General features: G+C 39.9%; 9 protein-coding genes across 9 annotated transcripts; 5 read left to right on the forward strand and 4 right to left on the reverse strand. All coding sequences in view use genetic code 12, as the record gives it.

The window, feature by feature from the left end:
• Positions 1-206: 206 nt before the first annotated feature.
• On the forward strand, positions 207-1,475 carry KGF56_000677 (uncharacterized protein; the record flags this gene model as incomplete). Its single annotated transcript, XM_049326612.1, has 1 exon — positions 207-1,475. The coding sequence occupies one exon, from the start codon at positions 207-209 to the stop codon at positions 1,473-1,475; it is 1,269 nt and encodes a 422-aa protein (XP_049182290.1).
• Positions 1,476-1,544: 69 nt separating this feature from the next.
• Positions 1,545-3,502, reverse strand: KGF56_000678 (uncharacterized protein; the record flags this gene model as incomplete). The annotated part of the gene is made up of 2 exons (XM_049326613.1): positions 1,545-3,059; positions 3,170-3,502. The coding sequence occupies 2 exons, from the start codon at positions 3,500-3,502 to the stop codon at positions 1,545-1,547; spliced, it is 1,848 nt and encodes a 615-aa protein (XP_049182291.1).
• Positions 3,503-3,691: 189 nt separating this feature from the next.
• GOA1 (Goa1p) lies at positions 3,692-4,564 on the reverse strand (the record flags this gene model as incomplete). Its single annotated transcript, XM_049326614.1, has 1 exon — positions 3,692-4,564. The coding sequence occupies one exon, from the start codon at positions 4,562-4,564 to the stop codon at positions 3,692-3,694; it is 873 nt and encodes a 290-aa protein (XP_049182292.1).
• Positions 4,565-4,754: 190 nt separating this feature from the next.
• On the forward strand, positions 4,755-5,576 carry KGF56_000680 (uncharacterized protein; the record flags this gene model as incomplete). The annotated part of the gene is made up of 1 exon (XM_049326616.1): positions 4,755-5,576. One exon carries the CDS (start codon positions 4,755-4,757, stop codon positions 5,574-5,576), a length of 822 nt encoding a protein of 273 aa, XP_049182293.1.
• Positions 5,577-8,020: 2,444 nt separating this feature from the next.
• On the forward strand, positions 8,021-9,715 carry KGF56_000681 (uncharacterized protein; the record flags this gene model as incomplete). The annotated part of the gene is made up of 1 exon (XM_049326617.1): positions 8,021-9,715. The coding sequence occupies one exon, from the start codon at positions 8,021-8,023 to the stop codon at positions 9,713-9,715; it is 1,695 nt and encodes a 564-aa protein (XP_049182294.1).
• Positions 9,716-9,813: 98 nt separating this feature from the next.
• On the reverse strand, positions 9,814-10,488 carry KGF56_000682 (iron-sulfur cluster assembly protein; the record flags this gene model as incomplete). The annotated part of the gene is made up of 1 exon (XM_049326618.1): positions 9,814-10,488. One exon carries the CDS (start codon positions 10,486-10,488, stop codon positions 9,814-9,816), a length of 675 nt encoding a protein of 224 aa, XP_049182295.1.
• A 2,090-nt stretch (positions 10,489-12,578) lies between these two features.
• KGF56_000683 (uncharacterized protein) lies at positions 12,579-16,121 on the forward strand (the record flags this gene model as incomplete). The annotated part of the gene is made up of 1 exon (XM_049326619.1): positions 12,579-16,121. One exon carries the CDS (start codon positions 12,579-12,581, stop codon positions 16,119-16,121), a length of 3,543 nt encoding a protein of 1,180 aa, XP_049182296.1.
• Positions 16,122-16,986: 865 nt separating this feature from the next.
• On the reverse strand, positions 16,987-17,355 carry RBP1 (peptidylprolyl isomerase; the record flags this gene model as incomplete). The annotated part of the gene is made up of 1 exon (XM_049326620.1): positions 16,987-17,355. One exon carries the CDS (start codon positions 17,353-17,355, stop codon positions 16,987-16,989), a length of 369 nt encoding a protein of 122 aa, XP_049182297.1.
• Positions 17,356-18,256: 901 nt separating this feature from the next.
• On the forward strand, positions 18,257-20,296 carry KGF56_000685 (uncharacterized protein; the record flags this gene model as incomplete). Its single annotated transcript, XM_049326621.1, has 1 exon — positions 18,257-20,296. One exon carries the CDS (start codon positions 18,257-18,259, stop codon positions 20,294-20,296), a length of 2,040 nt encoding a protein of 679 aa, XP_049182298.1.
• Positions 20,297-21,070: the final 774 nt, after the last annotated feature.

The raw sequence follows: 21,070 nt of genomic DNA on the forward strand, positions 1-21,070 counted from the left end.
AGGAACAGGTACAAAAGTACAGTCAAGGAACAATTACGGGACTACAGTCTAGGAACAATTACGGGACTACAGTCAGGGACGAAACTACAGTCAAGGAACAAGTACGATACTTTAATCAAGGAACAAGTACGATACTTTAACAAGTACGATACTTTAGTCAAGGAACAAGTACAAAACTACTAGGACAGAAACAAGAATAACCAAACATGATTTTACATCATGAGTCATCTTTAACCTCCCAATATGAAATAAATCCAATGACATACACTAAATGCAAGATTTTACCAACAAAAGTTATATCAAGAGGAGCGTTCAAGGGATACCAAGATATACGTCGGTTCCAGTGTTTTTCCAAAATGTGTAATTTGAATTTTGACCAGAATAGAAATTGTCAATATTGTAGACATTTGCCGTATTTTCCTTCTCCATTGAGGAATAGGAGATTGAAGAGGAGGGCCAGTTATTATAAAAGATCAAATGTAAATGAAAAGGAAAAATCCAAAATAGAAGAAAGAAATGTTGTTTGTGAAAGGGAAATTTTGAAAGCAGCCGAACATTGGAATTATGGACTTGGTGATACTGAAAATGAAGAAGCTATTGAAAATGGCAATAATGAAGAGGATGTGCAGTTGAAATCAGCAGTAAGATCAACTATGGTTGATCTTGAAAATAAATTTGGTATTATTGAAGATAATTTTAACAAATACTTTGATAACAGTAATCAAAAAGAAATCAATCTGGATCTGAAGGAGACGGAGCTTTGGAGTGATCCCAGCAGTTCTTGTCGTCATCTTGGGCCAACAAATAAAACGGTATGTGCATTTGTTGGCACTGGATCTCCAACTACATCAAGAGGCGGGTTCATTACACCTAGGAAAAGAAATACTTCAACTAATAATTGCGATAATAACAATAACAATAACAATAATAATAATAATAACAACAACAACAACAACAACAACAACAACAATAATAATAATAATATAGAGCTGATGATAATGGTTCCTCTGCCTAATGTACCAGTAAGTCCCAGCCTATCAAGCAGAATAAAGGCCAATTCCAAATTCATGGCTTGCGATAAGTTGCAACAACACCAGGGGAAAGATAAGGATCTTGAAAAAAGAAACACTTCAAGACGTCGTATTCATCATCACAACAGCAGTAACAGTAATATCAACAACGATACTAGTCACTATACCTACAGCGAAAAAGGCAACTTAAATACCAATCATGCATCTCACCCACATGCACATACCATTTCTCAAACAATCCTAAACACTGTATCTTTGAGCAATAAAACTGACTTGAATAATAAAATCACTGGGGTATTGGATCATTTGAAAATCGGAGATTTGCAATTGAAGCAGAAATTCCTTGAAATGAAAAATCAAGGAAGGAAAACAAACAAGACTCTGCATCAAGATTATCAAAGACCAATCTCTGCACCTTCTACATTTAGTCATTTTTATACATGAGATTGTAAAGTCCCGTTTCTTTTCTTCTCCTTCTTCTCCTTCTTCTCCTTCTTCTTCTATTTGTTCTCTTTAGTACTTTTCATCAAGACTTTGTTCTGAAACCTTCCAGCTCTTTATATTCGACCTATACTTTAACTCACTAATCAAGCCATTCAACTCTCGATAACTGTCGTCTTCACTCTTTTCGCGTTCTTTCCACTTTGCATCTGCATATGCTTTCAATTTAGTATTACACCCAAGTGGATTATTTGCATTCTCAAATATATCATTTATGCATTGACTAGGAGAATACTCTAGTAATGGATATAGTTCAGGGTCCCAGTTACTTTCCAATATCTTAGCATATAACAAACTTACTATTGGATCCATTATTATTTTTTTTGTATTGTTATATGCTTGATTATTAGTGAGCGGATTTGTATAAGATTCTGATCCAGGAATATTACCTATATTGTTGAGATTTAGTCCACTGGAGTTGTCGTTATTTTTGGCTACGTAATGCAAAAGCTCGTCATTGTCTAGATTAGCGATGCTGTCCAATTGTTTTCCAGAAACGTTTGACGACGCAGACAGATTATCCAGATTGGGCTTTTGATTGTTATTGTTGCTGTTGTTGTTGCTGTTGTTGATGTTATTATTGTTATTATAATGACCAAAAATGCCTCTATGTGAATGCTTATCTATGGGGGAAGGTTTTTCGCTACTTGGTGAGCGTTGTTTCACCGAAGGTGCTGGCGAGTGCAAATGGTCGTTTGGGAAGACATTATTATTGTTATTTTCGCCAAAGACATAATTGATTCCAGTAAAGACATGTTTGCGCTCGAATTCAGGGACATTGAACGTAGTTGTCTTTCGCATATGTGTTTTCCCGTCTCCCAACGAAGTTGACGTCGACGATGTGTTACTACTGTTGTTGTCCTGGATTTGTAATTGAGTGTGAAAGTCAAAATTTGCCGGTAATTCCAGTAAGCCAATAGTGATGTTTAATATCGAGTTAACCCTGGAATCTTCTAGCAAATACTTTGTATTCACCGGCTCGTTGAAATTGAGATACTCTGCCAAATTAAGCACCAACCTGCCCAAGAAAATCACCTGAGGTGAATTTCCACCATTTCCACCACCACCACCACCACCATTTCCACCACCACTATGTTTATCAACCACATAGAAAACCTTTAACTTGAGATACTTGTTGGAGATCAAATTGTGCTTTCTCTTCAAGCTAAACTTCAAATTACACGATAAATTGTAGTTGAAATTACACTTGAAATTATGGAGTTTTTTCCTTGACGTTGTTGTTGAAATGTTTCCCAGCAACGTGGTGTTGGCATTGGTATTGGCATTGGCAGCAACCCCGTTATTTCCATTCTTATTTTTCTTCAAGCTCGCATCGTCAAACTTGGCAAAAAACGACCGTGGCGATGATGATGATAACACCTTCTTATCCGATTCTATACCAGGAATCTTTCCATTGCTATGGCCTTTTCTCTGACTATCCTTCACCAGAATTTCAATATAACACGACCCATTGATCTCCGGTACATTGGTAAGATCATGGATCGTCAAGTCAAACGAGAATTTCGGCTTCAAATTAGAAAACATAAAGCTTAATATCAACAAAAGATAACACTAGAGTGGTTTAAAAAGTACTTGATTTTTTTTCAGTCTACAAGTTTAAAAGCGCAAGCATCAACGTCAGCACCAACACCAACACCAACACCAACACCAGTACCAGTACCAGTACCAGTACCAACACCAGTACCAGTACCAGTACCAGTACCAACACCAACACCAACACCAACACTACTTTGCTCGATAGCATCCAATGTGATCAAGTCGACATAGCTTAGATGAATTGCGGGAGGTTGGGTTGGCATACTGCCGACATTATCGAGCAGAGCGAGATAGGGGAGCACACTAGCTCCCACCGACACTGACTGGCACACTATCAAACCCGGTCCCAGATTATAAGCAATCCAGCTAAATCGTGGTCCCAGAAAATGAGCAATCCAGCTTGATTGGGTCATCTAGCTTGGGTTGATAGCTTAGCTGAATAGGGCAAGGTTACATTGACAAATTTTTATCGTTTTGTTCTATTTACTAGTGTCAGTCAATACTGCTCCACTATCTCGCTCTGCTCGATAGTGTAGTGTCAGTCAATACTGCTCCACTATCTCGCTCTGCTCGATAGTGTAGTGTCAGTCAATACTGCTCCACTATCTCGCTCTGCTCGATAGTGTAGCGAACATCCTACTGGCTAAATATTCACAGCCATTGATATCGCGAATCCAAAAATCTCTACTTCTCCAACCTAATGGGGCTATATTGAGCACCATTTTCCAATCAGTTTCATTCAATTTCATTAGAAATACCAGGATGACACCTAATCGTTTCCTGGTGTTTACATTTCGGGAACTATAATAAGGAACCAGCAAATTAATAAAAAGCTTCAAATCAGAGACGTTGTCCGTTGGCTCCACTTGTCTATTTGGATGTATCAAGGTCGATGTCCAGGTCTCAACTTGGTTGGAAAACACATTGATGTTGAATTGCGATTCATTGCTTATAAAGTCCCGCATAGGCTCTCTTGTTGTTGAGTCTGGATTCAATGAAATATACTCTACAATCCTCTGTTCTACCAAATCAACAATCTGTTCACGTAGCGAGTCATATTCGTTCTCAATGCCTCTTTCTACATTGTACAACTGACTTTCATCATATGGCAATATTTTTACAATTTCACTTGCCGAAATCGGTTTATCAAGTGTACCCATTTGCACATCAACCTTTGAACTCTGTATTTGACCTATTTGGCGCTGCCTAAACAATTTCGTTAGGTTCCTCTTCAAGTAGTATGCTCCTAATCCCATTGGAGGACCAAGAGTCAACAAAATCAGCGGATGAACTTTAATCAATGTCAATATCCCCGTACCAAATAAACTTAGATACTTCAATTGGTATGGAATGTAATTATTCCACACCAACTGTAGATATGTTTTATTTACAACATATGAATTTCTAACTGGACCATTGTATACTTTAAACAAGCCCCTTGTCTGCTGGATATAACCACCTCGTAGCCATCTCATCTCATCTCATCTCATCTCTTATGGAAAGAAGTGAAAAAAAAAATATAAATATAAATATATATATATACAAAGAGGCTAAAAGAAATTGAAACAAGATTGATAAAAACTTGGTATTCTAACAGGTTCTAGCGATTTGGGTTAGCTTAAGGCCATTTAGTTTTATGGTGAGTTAGTTTAAGATCAATGAGTGATGGCGAGAGCTGAGATAGGGACGGCCAAATATGAATCCAAGAGGTTAAAAGCAAGCGGCTTACAGAAATTGAAATTTTATTGTCAGATATGTTCGAAACAATGTCGTGATGCTAATGGGTTTAAAAACCATCTTAGCTCGAAATCTCATTTGGGGAGGATGTCCAATATGGAAAATCTGGGTGAGATTTATGATCTTGTATCACTGTATTCTAAGGAGTTTCAAAATAACTTTATAAGTTTGTTAAGGGTGAATCATGGAAACAAATTTATAAATGCCAATAGGTTTTATCAGGAGTATATTAGACAAAAGGATCATGTGCATATGAATGTCACTAAATGGAAGACGTTGACGTCGTTTGTGAGACATCTTGGTCAGAAAGGGATTTTAAGGGTGACCAACAATGTAGATGAGGAGACGGAAGCGGATGAGGATGGATTCAATTTAGAGATTCAATTGATTGATTCGGGAGATTTTGTTCAGAGAAGAAAAGATGAGGAGGCTAAAAGGGTTGTTGATGATGATATAAGTGAGAGGTTATTGCAGAAACAAGTAGAAAGGGGCCGAATATTGGAGGAAAAGAGAAGAAATAAAGAAGAAGAAAGAGAAGAAGAAGAAGAAGAAGAAAGAGAAGAAAGAGAAGAAGAAGAAAGAGAAGAAAGAGAAGAAAGAGAAGGGAAAGGGGGGAATGTGAGGGGAAATGAGTTCAAGGTAGCGGGTCCTATCAAGGTGAACTTGAAGAAGGAGAAGAAGGAGAAGAAGGCAATGAAAAGGATTAGAAACGTGTTTGAGGAGGAGGCAGAAGAAAATGGGATGGGATGAAGGGGGATGATGGGGGGGAAGAAGAATAGATGAGATCACGTGTGTATCATGTGAGAAGGGCCGATGCTATAGCACGTGACACGATGGTCCTGGTCATAAGTGTCACGTGCGCATTCACGTGACATAATATTACCAAAGGCGGACCCGTGTGTTGTAGAAGCAAGCAAGTTATTATTATAACGCAAAATGAGATGTAACCCAGAGTCGACCTATAATGCTGGGAAGGGTTATAGTGTGTGAGAGGCTGGAGGAGAGTGGGCCATTAGGGTAAGAGTCACAATACAAGGACCATAGATAACTGAGCCGCAGACAAAGCTTATGAGACTCGCGTCTCAGCTAGTGAGTAAATAGTAGTTACTACTGAGTGAATATTAATTAATAGTGAATGAATAGTTACAAGTAGTTACTAGTGAGTAAATAGTAGTTACTAACTGAGCCGCAGACAAAGCTAGTAAGACTCGCGTCTCAGCTAGTGAGTAAATAGTAGTTACTGACTGAGCCGCAGACAAAGCTAGTCTCAGCTAATGAGTGAATAGTTACAAGTAGTTACTAGTGAGTCAATAGCTTCAAGTAATTACTAGTGAGTGAATAGTAGTTACTAACTGAGCCGCAGACAAAGCTTATCAGACTTGCGTCTCAGTGAGTGAATAGTAGTACTAGCTTCGCCTGCGGCTCAGCTAGTCTCAGCTAGTGAGTGAATAGTTACAAGTAGTTACTAGTGAATGAATAGTTACAAGTAGTTACTAGTGAGTGAATAGTAGTACTAGCTTCGCCTGCGGCTCAGCTAGGGTAGTTAGCTTCGCCTGCGGCTCAGCTAGTCTCAGCTAGTCTCAGCTAGTCTCAGCTAGTCTCAGCTAGTATTTATTATTTACAACCAGCACAAATATTTTACAGCAAAATGCTTATTTTCAGTGTAAACGTTTCATGGCCTTTTATGTTAAAAACCCGGTAGTGTTTCCTCACCAGCCTTTCTATCCATTAACAAGGTTTGTAAATACGAAAAATATATTAATCAAACCCAAACACAAACTCCTTGTGTGGATTAAACATCCACACAAGGGGTTTGGGGGTTTAATGCAAACAAGAAAACTACAAAGCACTCTAATAATTCAACACAATTCTACTCTAAACCCACACCTAATCAAAGCCTCCTCCTCCTCCTCCTCCTCCTCCCCCTCCCCTCCTCCTCCTCCTCTCCTCCTCTCCTCCCCCTACTATATCCTCTATCCCAAAGCCCCGATTGTAACCACTGTAACCCTCATCCCAAAGCTCTCCCGTTGTAACCTCTCTCGCCTTTTTTATCGTCTACTCGTCTCTATCTTTTCAGGTACTGCATATAGAGTTATTAATTAATTTTTTGTTGTTCTTTTTTTTTTTTTTTTTTTTTTTTTTTTTTTTTGTAGTATTTTNTTTTTTTTTTTTTTTTTTTTTTTTTTTTTTTTTTTTTTTTTTTTTGGCGCGACTTTGTCTGGGGCGTATCACACGACCCCCTTACATAATAATTCTCTTTTTGGAAATTGAAAAAGGTAAACCTTTAGAAACATACCACTAGAAGGTAAGGAGGAAAGAGGTTATAGGTTGGAGTTTAAGAGAAGAAGACAAGGTTAGAGGAGTTGGAAAAGAGATAGAATCATTGACGCTTACAGCTTTTGAAAATAAAGAATCATAGAGTCTTGGTTATTAGCAATTAGTTGCCAAAAGCAGCCGCCTATAGAGGTTACACTAAGAGGTAAGAAACGTCTAGGGATCAGCCTCCTATAGCTTTACAGCTCTAGTAGGGAGACAGAAATATTGAGGGAGCCGCTGCTCATAGCTTTACAGCTCTAGAGGTTACACTAAGAGGTAAGAAACGTCTAGGGATCAGCCTCCTATAGCTTTACAGCTCTAGTAGGGAGACAGAAATATTGAGGGAGCCGCTTCTCATAGCTTTACAGCTCTAGAGGTTACACTAAGAGGTAAGAAACGTCTAGGGAGCTGCTGCTTACAGTATCATTGTGCTGAAGGTTATCACAGTAAGAGGTCAGGAACGTCTAGGGAGCTGCTACTTACAGTTCTACAGCTCTTGAGGTTATCACAACGCCTAGAAACAGCCAGTTACCATACTATCGTGCTAGAGGTTATCACAGCAGACGGTCAGGAACGTCCAGTCAGCACACCCCTACAGTCCTACAGTTCTAGAAGTTACAGTAGGAAGACAGAAACGTCTAGGGAGCCGCTGCTTACAGTCCTACAGCTCTAGAGGTCACAGCAGGAGGACAGGAACATCCAGTCAGCGTTACCCTACAGTTCTAGAGGTCACAGCAGGAGGACAGAAACATCCAGTCAGCAGCTGCTTATAGTCTCAAAGGTTATCAGCAACTAATTGGCAGTTTGTCGCAGCCATATACCCCCAGAGGTTAGAGCTATCAGGTGAGCAATATCAAGCTTTCAGTCTTTGATTTGCCATGACGGAAAATCTTTTGATTACTGAATTCCAGTCGGTTAATTTGCACAGCTACCCCGCATCTGATAAGGCACTAAACAAAAACAAACCGCTTAAAAAACATTCATTGAATATACCCCCTCCATTGTCGTCGTCGTCCTCGTCGTCGTCCTCACCATTACCAATATCATTACCATTACCATCGCCACCACCGTCATCACCGTCACCACCAGATACAAGGAAATTCAATTTCATTTGCGTGTTTCTCAATCATATCTTGAATTTGCAAAATCCGAGTATAATACTTGAAAAATCAAAAGACTTTGATTTTTTCCAAAAATTTAACAAGTCAATCGAAGAGAGAAATGAGCAAATGTCTGAAATATTAGGCAACATTGCATTCTCATCGGAGATTTGGTTAAGAGACGAGGTTATTTGCAAAGACATCAAATTCAAAATAACCATATTGAATGAAGTTAACACAATGATGGAGAGTGAACTTGCAAATATAAATGATCAATCATCGTTTGATGAAATCACCTTGAATTACTACGCTAAATTGTTGATGGCGTATAAGGTATATGACCTACCTATAAGGATAAACCTGAACAACAACAACAGCAGCAGTGGCTTATCACAAGATCAGATTAAAGAAGAGTTTGAAGATCACGGAGAAGGGTTCAAAAATGGGAAGTCTACTACTTCCGAGTTCCATTTTGGACAGTTGGAAAAACCTATATATCGAACTCATTCAAATCAATCTCAAGGCTCATTAAAAGCAAAAAATAAAAAGGGTAGTGGCGGCAATAATAACGCCATCCTTTCGAAAAAGAGGTTTTCTTCATTTCTCAGCCTGAGTCATGGTAAAACTAGCCAAAACCAACCTGAGAGATCATCATCAACTCCAAGCACACCTCCACAGCGTCATTTATCTCAATTCCAATCACTGCAATCTTGTCAGATCTATAGTAACAATTGTAATAACAGTAATAATAATAATAACAATAATTATAATAATAATAACAATAATAATAATTATAATAACAACAACAATAACAATAACAATAACAATAACAATAACAATAATAATAACAATAATAATAACAATAGTAGTGACACCAGCCCAGTACGACCAATTTATCATATACGCCCACAACTGCAAGATGGAACCAATGCAAGCGCAATAAATTCAATTTTATCCAAACTGAAAATTTATAACCGTATGAGAAGAAATCGAGAGCTGACAGCGTCGGTCAATTCTAATTTGTCACAACAAAGTCCACTTAGCAATAGAAGTAGTATAAGCACAACAAACACAGGTAACACCTCCCTCGGTTCGAGAAGGAGAAGCTCGGGTATCAATGTGACCCCATTGAATTCAAATAATATAAATGGCTCTTCTTCATCGTTCATTTCAGCAAACACTTTACTTGGATCTACTACTCATCAGTATGAACTATTTATAACTTTGGAACAACGTCAAGAAAACGCGAAAAACAAGTATGAATATTATATACAACTATCTAAGCTCACTAGAAATGCAGAAAGGGTTCTTAAAGTGATGGTGAATTTGCATAACATCAATAACAAACTACTAAGGTTTATTCAGTTTATCAAAAAAAAATTACTTAAATTCATCATTACTGATGTTATGAGTATGATTTTGAGCTATGGTGAATGGAGATGTTGTAATTTTTATAATATAGGACGATATTGAAATCTTTTCCACCACCCTACTATATAAAACATTATTTTCTTGATTATCACCTTTTTCGTTGGCTCGAGTGTGTCTCTGTTTCTTACACCGTAAGCTTTTTACTTACAACTACTCAACATTTGCAGTATCACAGTTAACAACTGGTCATTCTCACAAGCAGCAGCGACTCGTTCCTTATCATTTAGTTGTTTGTTGACTTGATTTTCCAGCTGATGTGTTCCTTCCTTAATGATGATCTTCACACGGAACCTTGCTGGTAAGCTTCTCTCCAATCGTACACGTATACCTAATCCAATCAATGTGGCCAATGAGCAGTGAGTGATGGTTGGGGTGATTTTGATCAAGACTTGTGAAATCAGCAGTTTTGTGCCAAAGGAAGTTATAGTAATATCATCCAAGTTGACTACTGCTAGTTGTGCTAGCGTCAAGGGGTGTTCGGGATCAGATATCGTTGATATTAGATCAAAAATTTCCTGTTTGTCTATTGGGTCAATTTCCTCATTGTCTAGCAGCAATGTCTTTGTAGCATCTGTCAAGTCTTTTGAATCTTCTTCAACCGGCTGAATACTCTTGAGGACCTTATTAGCAATATTTGTTTTCGAGACCGGCTCTTTTAATGATTGGTTAAAATAATCGTTGGTGAGTAATGAAAGCGATGTAATTTTACTTTTTAGTTCTTTGTTCCTGTCATACACGGTTTTTGGATCAGATACTCTTGTAGGGAGATTAGTAGAGTCTATTATTGTCGGATTTGCATTTATTGGATCGCTCATAGTGCTCACTGGTACCAAATAGGTTGTTACTTTATACAATGTAATGATTCATTTAGCAATGAGATGAGATGAGATGAGATGAGATGAGCGTGCGCGGTTCAAAAAGATAATAGTTAACAGGGAGTCAGGGGAAGAAGTAAAGGGGAGGAGGTAATAGGGAGGAGGTAATGGGGAGGAGGTAATGGGGAGGAGGTAATGGGGAGGAGGTAAGGGGGAAAGTAAAGAAGAATCCGGGGGAGTGAAGAGTAAAGAGTAAAGAGTGGAGAGGAGTGGTGAAAGAGGTGTAAGGAGAGTTTTGGTAAGAGGACCGGTATTAGCGCCGATAGCCGCGCCGGTAACGGGGGGATTAGCCCACTGAGTTAAAGATAACCAGTGTCCCTCCATCGAGTAACACTATTAAGCAACACTATCTCGCTCTGCTCGATAATGTTGTAACAGGCTACCGAGTATTGCTTCACTATCGAGCAGAGCGAGATAGAGTTGTTACAAGCTACCGAGTATTGCTCCACTATGAACACCATCGAGCAGAGCGAGATAGTGTTGTAACAGGCTAGTTGGTGTTGTTACAAGCTACTGAGTATTGTTCCACTATCGAGCAGAACTACACGATCTCCATGTTCCCATCCTTGATGATCACATGATAGTGTTGTAACAAGCTACTGCTTCACTATCGAGCAGAGCGAGATAGTGTTGTAACAGGCTAGTAAAGAGTGAAGAGGAGTGAAGAGGAGTGAAGAGGAGTGAAGAGGAGTGAAGAGTAAAGAGTAAAGAGTAAAGAGTAAAGAGTGAAGAGGAGTGGTGGAGGAGGAGTAAGGATGAGTAAAAAGAGTTTTGGTAAGAGGACCGGTATTAGCGCCGATAGCCGCGCCGGTAACGGGGGGATTAGCCGCTGAGTCAAAAATAACCAATGTCCCTCCATCGAGCAACACTATCGAGCAACACTATCGAGCAACACTATCGAGCAGAGCGAGATAGTGTTGTAACAGGCTACTGAGTATAAACACTATCGAGCAGAGCGAGATAGTGGAGCACAGTGACTGCCATCAACACTATCAGCACTATCTCGCTCTGCTCGATAGTAAAGCTCGATAGTGGAGCTCGATAGTGGAGCTCGATAGTGGAGGCATAATGCCAAATTTAAACCGGCTCAATGGGCCCTCTCCCCCCCCCTCTCTACTTGACCACCTCCCAAGGCCTTTCCTCCCAAGGCCTCTTCTCTTTTCTACCTGACCACCTCTCAAGGCCTCTTCTTCCACAAGCTTCTCTTTTCTCTATCTGACCACCTCCCAAGGCCCTTTTCTCCACAGGCTTCCCTCTCAAAGCCTCTTCTTCCAAGGCCTCTTCTTCCAAGGCTTCCCTCCCAAGGCCTCTTCTTCCAAGGCTTTCCTCTCAAGGCCTTCTCTTCCAAGGCTTTCCTCTCAAGGCCTCTTCTTCCAAGGCCTCTTCTTCCAAGGCTTCCCTCCCAAGGCCTCTTCTTCCAAGGCTTTCCTCTCAAGGCCTTCTCTTCCAAGGCTTTCCTCTCAAGGCCTCTTCTTCCAAGGCCTCTTCTTCCAAGGCTTCCCTCCCAAGGCCTCTTCTTCCAAGGCTTTCCTCTCAAGGCCTTCTCTTCCAAGGCTTTCCTCTCAAGGCCTCTTCTTCCAAGGCCTCTTCTTCCAAGGCTTCCCTCCCAAGGCCTCTTCTTCCAAGGCTTTCCTCTCAAGGCCTTCTCTTCCAAGGCTTTCCTCTCAAGGCCTCTTCTTCCAAGGCCTCTTCTTCCAAGGCTTCCCTCCCAAGGCCTCTTCTTCCAAGGCTTTCCTCTCAAGGCCTTCTCTTCCAAGGCTTTCCTCTCAAGGCCTCTTCTTCCAAGGCCTCTTCTTCCAAGGCTTCCCTCCCAAGGCCTTCTCTTCAATGGTTCGCCAGTGCGAAATAAAAATGGACCAAAAAAATTACCAGGTTTATGATAACGAGATGGCATTTCTAGCATTATAAACAAGGTTAATATCCATTATCCAAAGGTAAAACGGTTGAGGTTTCAGATTAAGCAAGGGTTGGATATGGAGAATTATGAGGCTGTATTTCTAAGACAGTTGAACCCGTTGTTACGGGTGCAAATGAGTTCATCTCTGAAGTTTGGTGAAATACTTATTTCGCAATTTGACAAGTATGATGTTAAGGATCAAGTATGGGATAATTGTATAATACGGAGCCGTATATCTACTGCCAAGTATATTATTCAAGTAGAGTATGGTCTGGACTATGAGCTGATACCTGATAAGAAGAACAAGCATAATCTGCTGTCGTCGCTGTCGCTGTCGCTGTCGCCAGTGTATCCTAATGGTTTGTTGACGCATTCTTGGTTTCGCAAATATGTCGAGGTATTCCCATTTGCTGTGGTCTATATTTGCCAATTGGACTCGGAAGGGTATGAAGACGATGCAATGATCAATAATCTCAAGAATTTCAAGTTGAAATTGGAGGCTATTGATTGTAAATTGATCCTTGTGGTTGTTACTAGCCGTGGGTTAAGTCACGAGAGACAAGAGACAATCCGTACAGAACTCAACCTACCTAAAGCTGGAGCATTGTACCATTTGAATGACACTGCTGCTGATAGTGACGAGGAATGCCAGATTTTGGTGCTGGACTTGATGCCGAATATCACCAAATTGGCCCAAGATTTCTATTTCAACATCGAATACAAGATAAAGCAAAGAAGTAAGAAACACTATACTTTTCCACCACCTAGTAGCGGAAAAGTAGACACCTCCATTCAATTAACTCCAAAATTTCTCGAAACAAGAAACTTGATCAAGCAGGGGATAATCATGGAGTTTTTGAATCCTCGAAATTTAGAGCCAAGTATTAAGATACTAGAGATTGCATATCAAGAACTTGTAAACATTCTAGATTTGATATATACCGTTGATAATAATTTTCTGGATCATGATAATTTAATCATTGTCCAATTTAAAACATTACTTGATGTGTTGGCTTTTCATATTGTCCGTGGCTATTTTTCAATTCAAGAACCGATTAAAGCATTGAAGAAACACAAGACTCATATAGTTAATGTAGTTGAAGTTTTGAAAAGTGACCATAATTGGGTCTCTACGCAATATGAATGGCTCGCTCAGTTGATGAGATTGATTCCATATACAATACTTAGCAATTTAAACACAACGGCAATTTTGAAAATGTTGAAAGATGGCAGTACAGGTAATAAGACTGGTGGTAATGGCTTTGGAAACGTGAGTAAATTGTTGAGTTATTTTGGTGGGATACATACTCCCGAATTTGACTTGATCACCAATCCAGGTTTAATTTATGTCAAGGCTTATGAAATGAACAATGATCCAATGAAGAGGATTGATTTGTTGGGTAATGCAATTGTGTTGTTGGAAATCAATTTGCTGAATGCAAATAGGAAAAATCTGATTTCAGGTAAGGATAATTTGTATTCCTTAATTTCGTACATCAACTGGCTTATTGCTGAAGAGTATTTCAAATTAAAAGAGTATCACAAGGCTTCTGATTACTTGGAAATGGCTTATAGTTCAATGGGCACTACGAAATGGTTTAACATTAGTCATATTATTTTGGAGAAATTGTTAATTTGTTATATCAAGATTGAGAATAAGAGTTTGGAATTGAATACCATACTTAAACTAGGTACAATGCCAAAAGATCCAGTTCGATTGAATAACTTTAATCAAAACCTGAGTGAGAATCTTTTCCAGTTTCATGAGAATAATGATATTTTGGAAATTGATTTATTGGATTCTAAATTACACGAGGTGTTTGACGTTGAGGTGCTTTTAATTGACAAGAACTTGAGTCGTCGCAAAGTGACTGTAGCCGATGATGTGGTTCTTCAATTGACTTTGAAATCGAAATTGAACATTGAACTATTAAAACTGTTTTTACCTAAAAATAGTGAAATTTCAATCTTTGTAAATCAAGTGAATGTATCGTTTGCTAGAAATGACGGAAAGATTAAATTACCGGGGCTAAAGAATATATCCATTGGCAATGATAGCTCTAAACCAGAAGCATTGATTCATTCTTTACACGGACAAGAATTGGAAAACACATTTGTTGATTCTGCAAATCTAGCTGTGGATAAGAGCAGCGATGGTGTCATTATATTACTACATACGCAGTACGCTACAGCTGCAGGAAGTTTTCTAATTGAAGTTGTTAAATTGCAAATTTCTGTTTTGATCAAACATAATGGAAAATGTATAAAATTGAATAAAATCGAATTGCATCAAACTTTTCCAAACAAATTTCATTACAATTATTATCCTCACTGTGATGTGGGTGATTTGAAACTTGATTCATCATTTGGCGTAGTACGTAAGATTCGATTGGATCAACCTGGTCATATCATCACCGTACATCGCAAAAAGCCAGAGATTAGTATATCACTAGAAAAGAATGTGGATTTTTACATTCCAAGTGAAAGATTAGCCTTACCTATCTTGATTTCGTTTAATAAAAGAGACTTGGCCTTGTTCAACAACAACGGAGCTAGAGCTATGTTGATAGCCAAGGTGAAGAACAACGACGTTACATTGACATGGGACGATTTGAAAGATGACGAGCCGTTGAATTTATTGAGTCAGGAAAAGGAACTGGATACACATGTGTTGAATGTGTATACGCGATTTTGGAAAGATTCGCAATTGACTATAGACTTTGAGCTATTGACTTTGGAGGAGAAAGAAGATGAAAGCGCAAGGGAGGATTCTGAGGTTCATTCAATTGCCAGTATTGCAATTCCTGTACTTTCAAGTCCGCTACGTTGCAAATACTCTATTGGACCCGTATTCGTAGAAAATGCGAATGAGTATGAAGAGTCACAAAGATTGTCAATCTTGAATAGGACCTGGAGAAGTATGTTGGAGATCAATGATGAACTTCAGTTGCAGAGCAAGCATGGTGAAAGTTTGGATATTGTTGATATCGAGTATAATATTATTTCAAGGAATCCCGAGATTTCGATTGATTTCTTGAACAAGGAAGAGGGAAGTAATAACCAATTGTTTTCAACAAGGAGTAAGAATAAGTTTACATTTAGGAATGTGGCTACTATTAGTTCGGTAAGTATCAAATGGAAACGGAAACATAAAGATGAGGCTAACTGGGGTCATGATGACGGTAACGCCACAGTGAATGTATATCGTTCACCTGAATGGGCCATAACATTGCCATTAAGTCAACCGCGAGTTCTTCTTGTTGCCCAACTGAATGCAGATATTTCTGACGATGTACTTTATTTGCAATTAAAGTACATCCTTGAGAATCCGAGTCCCAATGGGCTAACTTTTACTACGCAATTAATTGATTTTGAAGAGGACTGGGTGATTGTTGAAGACAAGGGAAAGAAAGGAACAGAGGATATGGATATGGATATGGATACTCTCAAAGTTGCGATTTCGCAAGCACCATTTACTGTTTCTCCAGTATCGCTGCGAACAATGGTCTACCACTTACGAAATAAGAACCCATTACTGAGTCTCAAGACTAAGTTGGTGAAGCTACCCAATTTCAAAGTATTCGACATCAATTATAAAGTTGGATTGACTACTCTAACGACGCAAAGTATAGTCAAGTTGAATAATCAAGACCACAATTTATATCTAGTTGTATAAAGAAAGAGAAGGCACGATTCAGAACTTTTCTCTGCTGTAGAAGCAGATGAGCCACTCTTTGGCAGAGCTTCAGATTTATATAAAAGAGAAGCTAGCTAGTATCGGCAGCTAGTATCGGCAGCTAGTATCGGCAGCTAGTATCGGCAGCTAGTATCGGCAGCTAGTATCGGCAGCTAGTATCGGCAGCTAGTGTTTGTGGCAGCTAGTGTTGCTCCACTATCGAGCAGAGCGAGATAGGGTCGGTCAGTGTTGCTCCAATATCAAGCAGACCGAGATAGTGACTCTGAACAGTTGTCGTCCACTACCCACACTCTACAGTTGTTGTCCACTACCCACACTCTACAGTTGGCGTCCACAGTTTGTACTAAAGCTGCAGCTACTGTCGACACTCTACTCACCACTCTACTCACGGGAAAGTTGATAGTCGCTGGCAGCTAGTGTGCTCCACTATCGAGCAGAGCGAGATAGTGTCGATAGTGACTCTCTACAATTATATTCCATCACTTACTCTCTACTCATTACAATCTACTCATTACACTCTACACATGGGAAAGTTGATTGCTGGTGGCAGCTACTATTGCTCCACTATCGAGCAGAGCGAGATAGTGCCAATAGCAGCTACAAGTGCCATACTACCTGGCTTCGCTCGATAGTGTCAGTAGCAGCTACAAGTGCCACACTACCTGGCTTCGCTCGATAGTGTCAGTAGCAGCTACTAGTGCCACACTACCTGGCTTCGCTCGATAGTGCCAATAGCAGCTACAAGTGCCATACTATCTCGCTTCGCTCGATAGTGTCGATAGTGTCGATAGTGTCAGTGGCTACTATTGCTCCACTATCTCGCTTCGCTCGATAGTGTCGATGATCAATTCCCATTAACGCTCAACAACTCCACTTCAAAAACCAAAGTTGAGTTTGCAGGAATCAAGCCTGGGAATCCTCTTGAGCCATAGCCTATTTCTGGAGGAATTGTCAATAATGCCTTTGTACCCTTTGAAATCTTTGGAATTCCGCCTTTACCATAGTTGTCAGTCAATGCAATATCCCAGCCTTTAATCACTTGGCCAACACCAACAGTACAAGTAAATGGTTTACCTCTTTTCCTCGATGAATCAAATTCTTTTCCATTGGTCAACGTACCATCGTAATGAATTGACACGGTATCTCCGGGCTTGGCAAAAGTTTTGTTATCACCTTCTTGTAAAATTTCAACTTTTGGTAACGTTTCCGACATATTTAGACACTCAAATCACTCAAACCTTGGTCAATAAACCTTGTAATGATGATGGGGGGGGGAAGATGGTGAAGACTTTTTCACTTTTTCATTGCTCCAATGTCTCAAATAGCCGCTGCGACACTGGAAAAGAAGAAAAAAAAAAAAATAGGAGAAAATGCGACACTGACGTTGCTACCATGCCGTGGAATTGCAAGCCGTAGCTTATGTGGCTTGGATTTTATGGTAGCGAGTTGATGCCGTCTCAGATTATGCGGAGGCTGGGGCTACCACCTGTCACCTTTCACACCCTGTGGCTAGGCGCGGGGGGTTGGGCTGGGCGCGCTCGTGCTTGCTTCATTTTCAAAATCAGGAGGGGCAACAACATGAGGCTGAGAGATTTGTTTAACGCCGATGAGGGGCAAATAAGAGAGACAGGTATAACTGATAATTGCAATAAAGGTTATATCAGTATAAACGTTTGAGACTCTAAATTTCCGTTTGTGAACGGCTTACATCTTACTTCTTCTTCCACGGGTCAGCTAGAAACTTTATCTCAATACCCTTCTTTATCTCGATACCCTCCAGCCAATCTCTAGCGTCTTTTCCTCCTCATCCGGCTGAATTCGCCAACTGGAAAAAATTGAAAAATTGAAAAATTGAAAAATTGAAAAATAAGACAATTTAGCACCAGAGAAAGAGAGAGAGAGAGAGAGAGAGAGAGAGAGAGATAGTGTGTGTGTTACGTATTTCAAAAGGGTCCCTTGTTTGGTTTAATTTTTCTAGTTGGACCAAACAGGTTCCATAATATAAGCTTCGCTTAGCTGTTGTTTTTTATTTTGAAAATAGACAGTTTTTGCAAATAGACAGGTTTTTAGGTTTTTAGGTTTTTGTTTTATTGCTATTTTGCACGGGGTTTGGTATGTCCAGTGTTAAGGTTGAGATTGATCGTTCAACAACGGACGGTACATTTACCAATTACGATATTATCCAGGGTACGGTCACCCTAGCTGTTACCAAGGCAATCACTTTAAACTGGATCCAGGTCAAGATAGAAGGAATATCATCGACACAACTTTCTATACCTCGAGAAAGAGAATCTTTTGTAAATAATAGACATCAACGTGAACGCAAAGATAAGATTTTTGTAGACCTACACAAAGTGCTATATGATACGGTGATTGTTTTCCCTCCAGATAATGTACGTCAGGTTAGTAATGCTAAAGACTTCACTTTAGCTCCAGGGAACTATTCATATCCTTTTGAGTTCAAGATTCCTTTGCATAATTCGTGTGTAAAAATGAGTGGAATCACTAATAAAGTACAATTCAATCCAAAGACATTTGATGTGATTGTGAATAACGGGAACTTCAATACCACTTTTGTGCAAAATAAAGCTAATCAATTTGTTAATGATCTTGTCACCGGCAATTCAAAAAGACCCCATTATCTTCCGCCGCAACAAATGCAACAACACTATCACATCACTTCGCAATTGCCTCCTTCACTTTCAGGAATCGGCTCATTTGCCAATGTGAAATACTTTATCAAAGTGACTTGTAAAAAGTCGTCAATTTTCAAAGCTAACCTTAGGGCCTACGATCCGTTTATTTTCCTACCTTTGGATCTAGATATGCAAAATCGACCATTGTTAGGTCTTAATGGTCAACACCAACAATATGATGTAGATTACAAAGAAGCATTTGCTAGGAAGCAGTTGGTTTTCAAGAATAGAATACCAGAGATTGTGGGTGTTGAGCTAAGTAGGCCCCAGAAGAAACCACCACCATCACTACAACAACAACAACAGCAGCAGCAGCAGCAGGAGCTACAACAACAACAACAACAACAACAGCAAACACTAACTGTTTCAAGAAAACAAGGATTTTTACTGAGACTTTTTGGTGGCACGGATACCTCTTCTTCTTCTTCTTCTTCTACTTATCCACAACCTCCAATAAACCATGGAAAACAAAGCAGGAAAAGTATACCGGAGATTCGTTCAAAAGATGTTCCGTTTTCATTTGAAATCAGGTTTCGACATCCTGCATTTCTAATACCTACTAAACCGCCATCGTTTAGATTGTACCTTATTTCACATCTAGACCCGCAACGGTATACTTTGGCAGAGTATGGACGGCCAAAAGAGTCCAATGGGTTGGGAGTCATATATATGCAGAGTTTAACAGTCACCTTGACTTCAACTACCATTATATCTGTTGTTGAGAACGATGGAGCATCAAATGAATATCATATGGGCCAGCACGAAGAAGTCATAACTATTTGTAGCAATAAGTATCAGAATTTGAAGTTTGATTTGATGCATGGTCAATTAAATAGAAATGCATCAAATATGAACTCGCCTGGACCAATGTATGAAATTGAAGTGCCCAGAAAGTATTTCGATAATTGTATATTACCGGATCATTTATCACCCAGTTTCAAGACTTGTAACATAACCAGGAGGTACCATTTGAGTATAGTTGGTGGATTCTCATGCGAGCAGATCAATGACTTTGGGTCGAAAAAGGAAGTTTCCAAAAAGCTAAAATATGTAGATTTGCAATGTTCAAATATCAAAGTTCTTAGTGGGTTGCATATGACAGACACATTACATTCAAACGCCTCAAAATCTTCCATACCTCGGGTATCCAATTCTTCGCAATTGTCGATACCAAAATTGCCCACACCGCCGCCTACATTACCATTGCAGAGCAAGGAAAAGCAATATTCACATAACTCGATAAGTCCAGTAAACAATGCAACTGGCGGTGCTAGTGGGCTTGACAAGAATGGTTCAGAGGAACATTCTTTGGAAGTGGATGCACAAGTTGTCGAGAATGTCCAATTGCCAACTTATGAAGAAGTTGTTTTGGAGAGTTCGTATCAGGACGATAGTGAGCACCAAAGAGCTCGTAGACGGTACCAGCAACATGAACAGTATTATTATAATCTAGAATAAACAATCGACGCTATCTCCACTATCGAGCAGAGCGAGATAGTGGAGCCTTGCACTAATCTTGCAAAAACACCTCCTCCTACCACTTGCGACTTCTCCTACTACCTGCGACTTCTCCTACCACCTACAACTCCTTATACTATCCTTCTACCTACAACTTCTCATACTACCTACAACTTCTCCTTCTACACCTCCTCCTACTACCTCCTACTACCTACGACCTCTCCTTCTACTTATACTTCTCCTTCTACACCTCCTCCTACTACCTCCTACTACCTACGACCTCTCCTTCTACTTATACTTCTCCTTCTACACCTCCTCCTACTACCTCCTACTACCTACGACCTCTCCTTCTACTTATACTTCTCCTTCTACACCTCCTCCTACTACCTCCTACTACCTACGACCTCTCCTTCTACTTATACTTCTCCTTCTACACCTCCTCCTACTACCTCCTACTACCTACGACCTCTCCTTCTACTTATACTTCTCCTTCTACACCTCCTCCTACTACCTCCTACTACTACCTTCTCCTACTTCTACACCTCCTCCTCCTCCTACTCCTACTTTTAACCTCCTCCTCCTACTTCTCCTCCTCTCCCCCTCCTACACCTCCTCCTCTCCCTCTCCCCCTCCCCTTCTACACCTCCTCCTACACCTCCTCCTACACCACCTCCTCTCCCTCTCCCTCTCCCCCTTCCCCTTCCCCTTCTACACCTCCCCTTACTTCCATAACGGCTCTTCCATTCCATAACATCATTCTCAGTCGTGCATTTG

This window comes from Candida oxycetoniae (assembly GCF_023343755.2).
Source record: "Candida oxycetoniae strain CBS 10844 chromosome Unknown scaffold6, whole genome shotgun sequence".
Lineage (NCBI taxonomy): Eukaryota > Fungi > Ascomycota > Pichiomycetes > Serinales > Debaryomycetaceae > Lodderomyces > Lodderomyces oxycetoniae.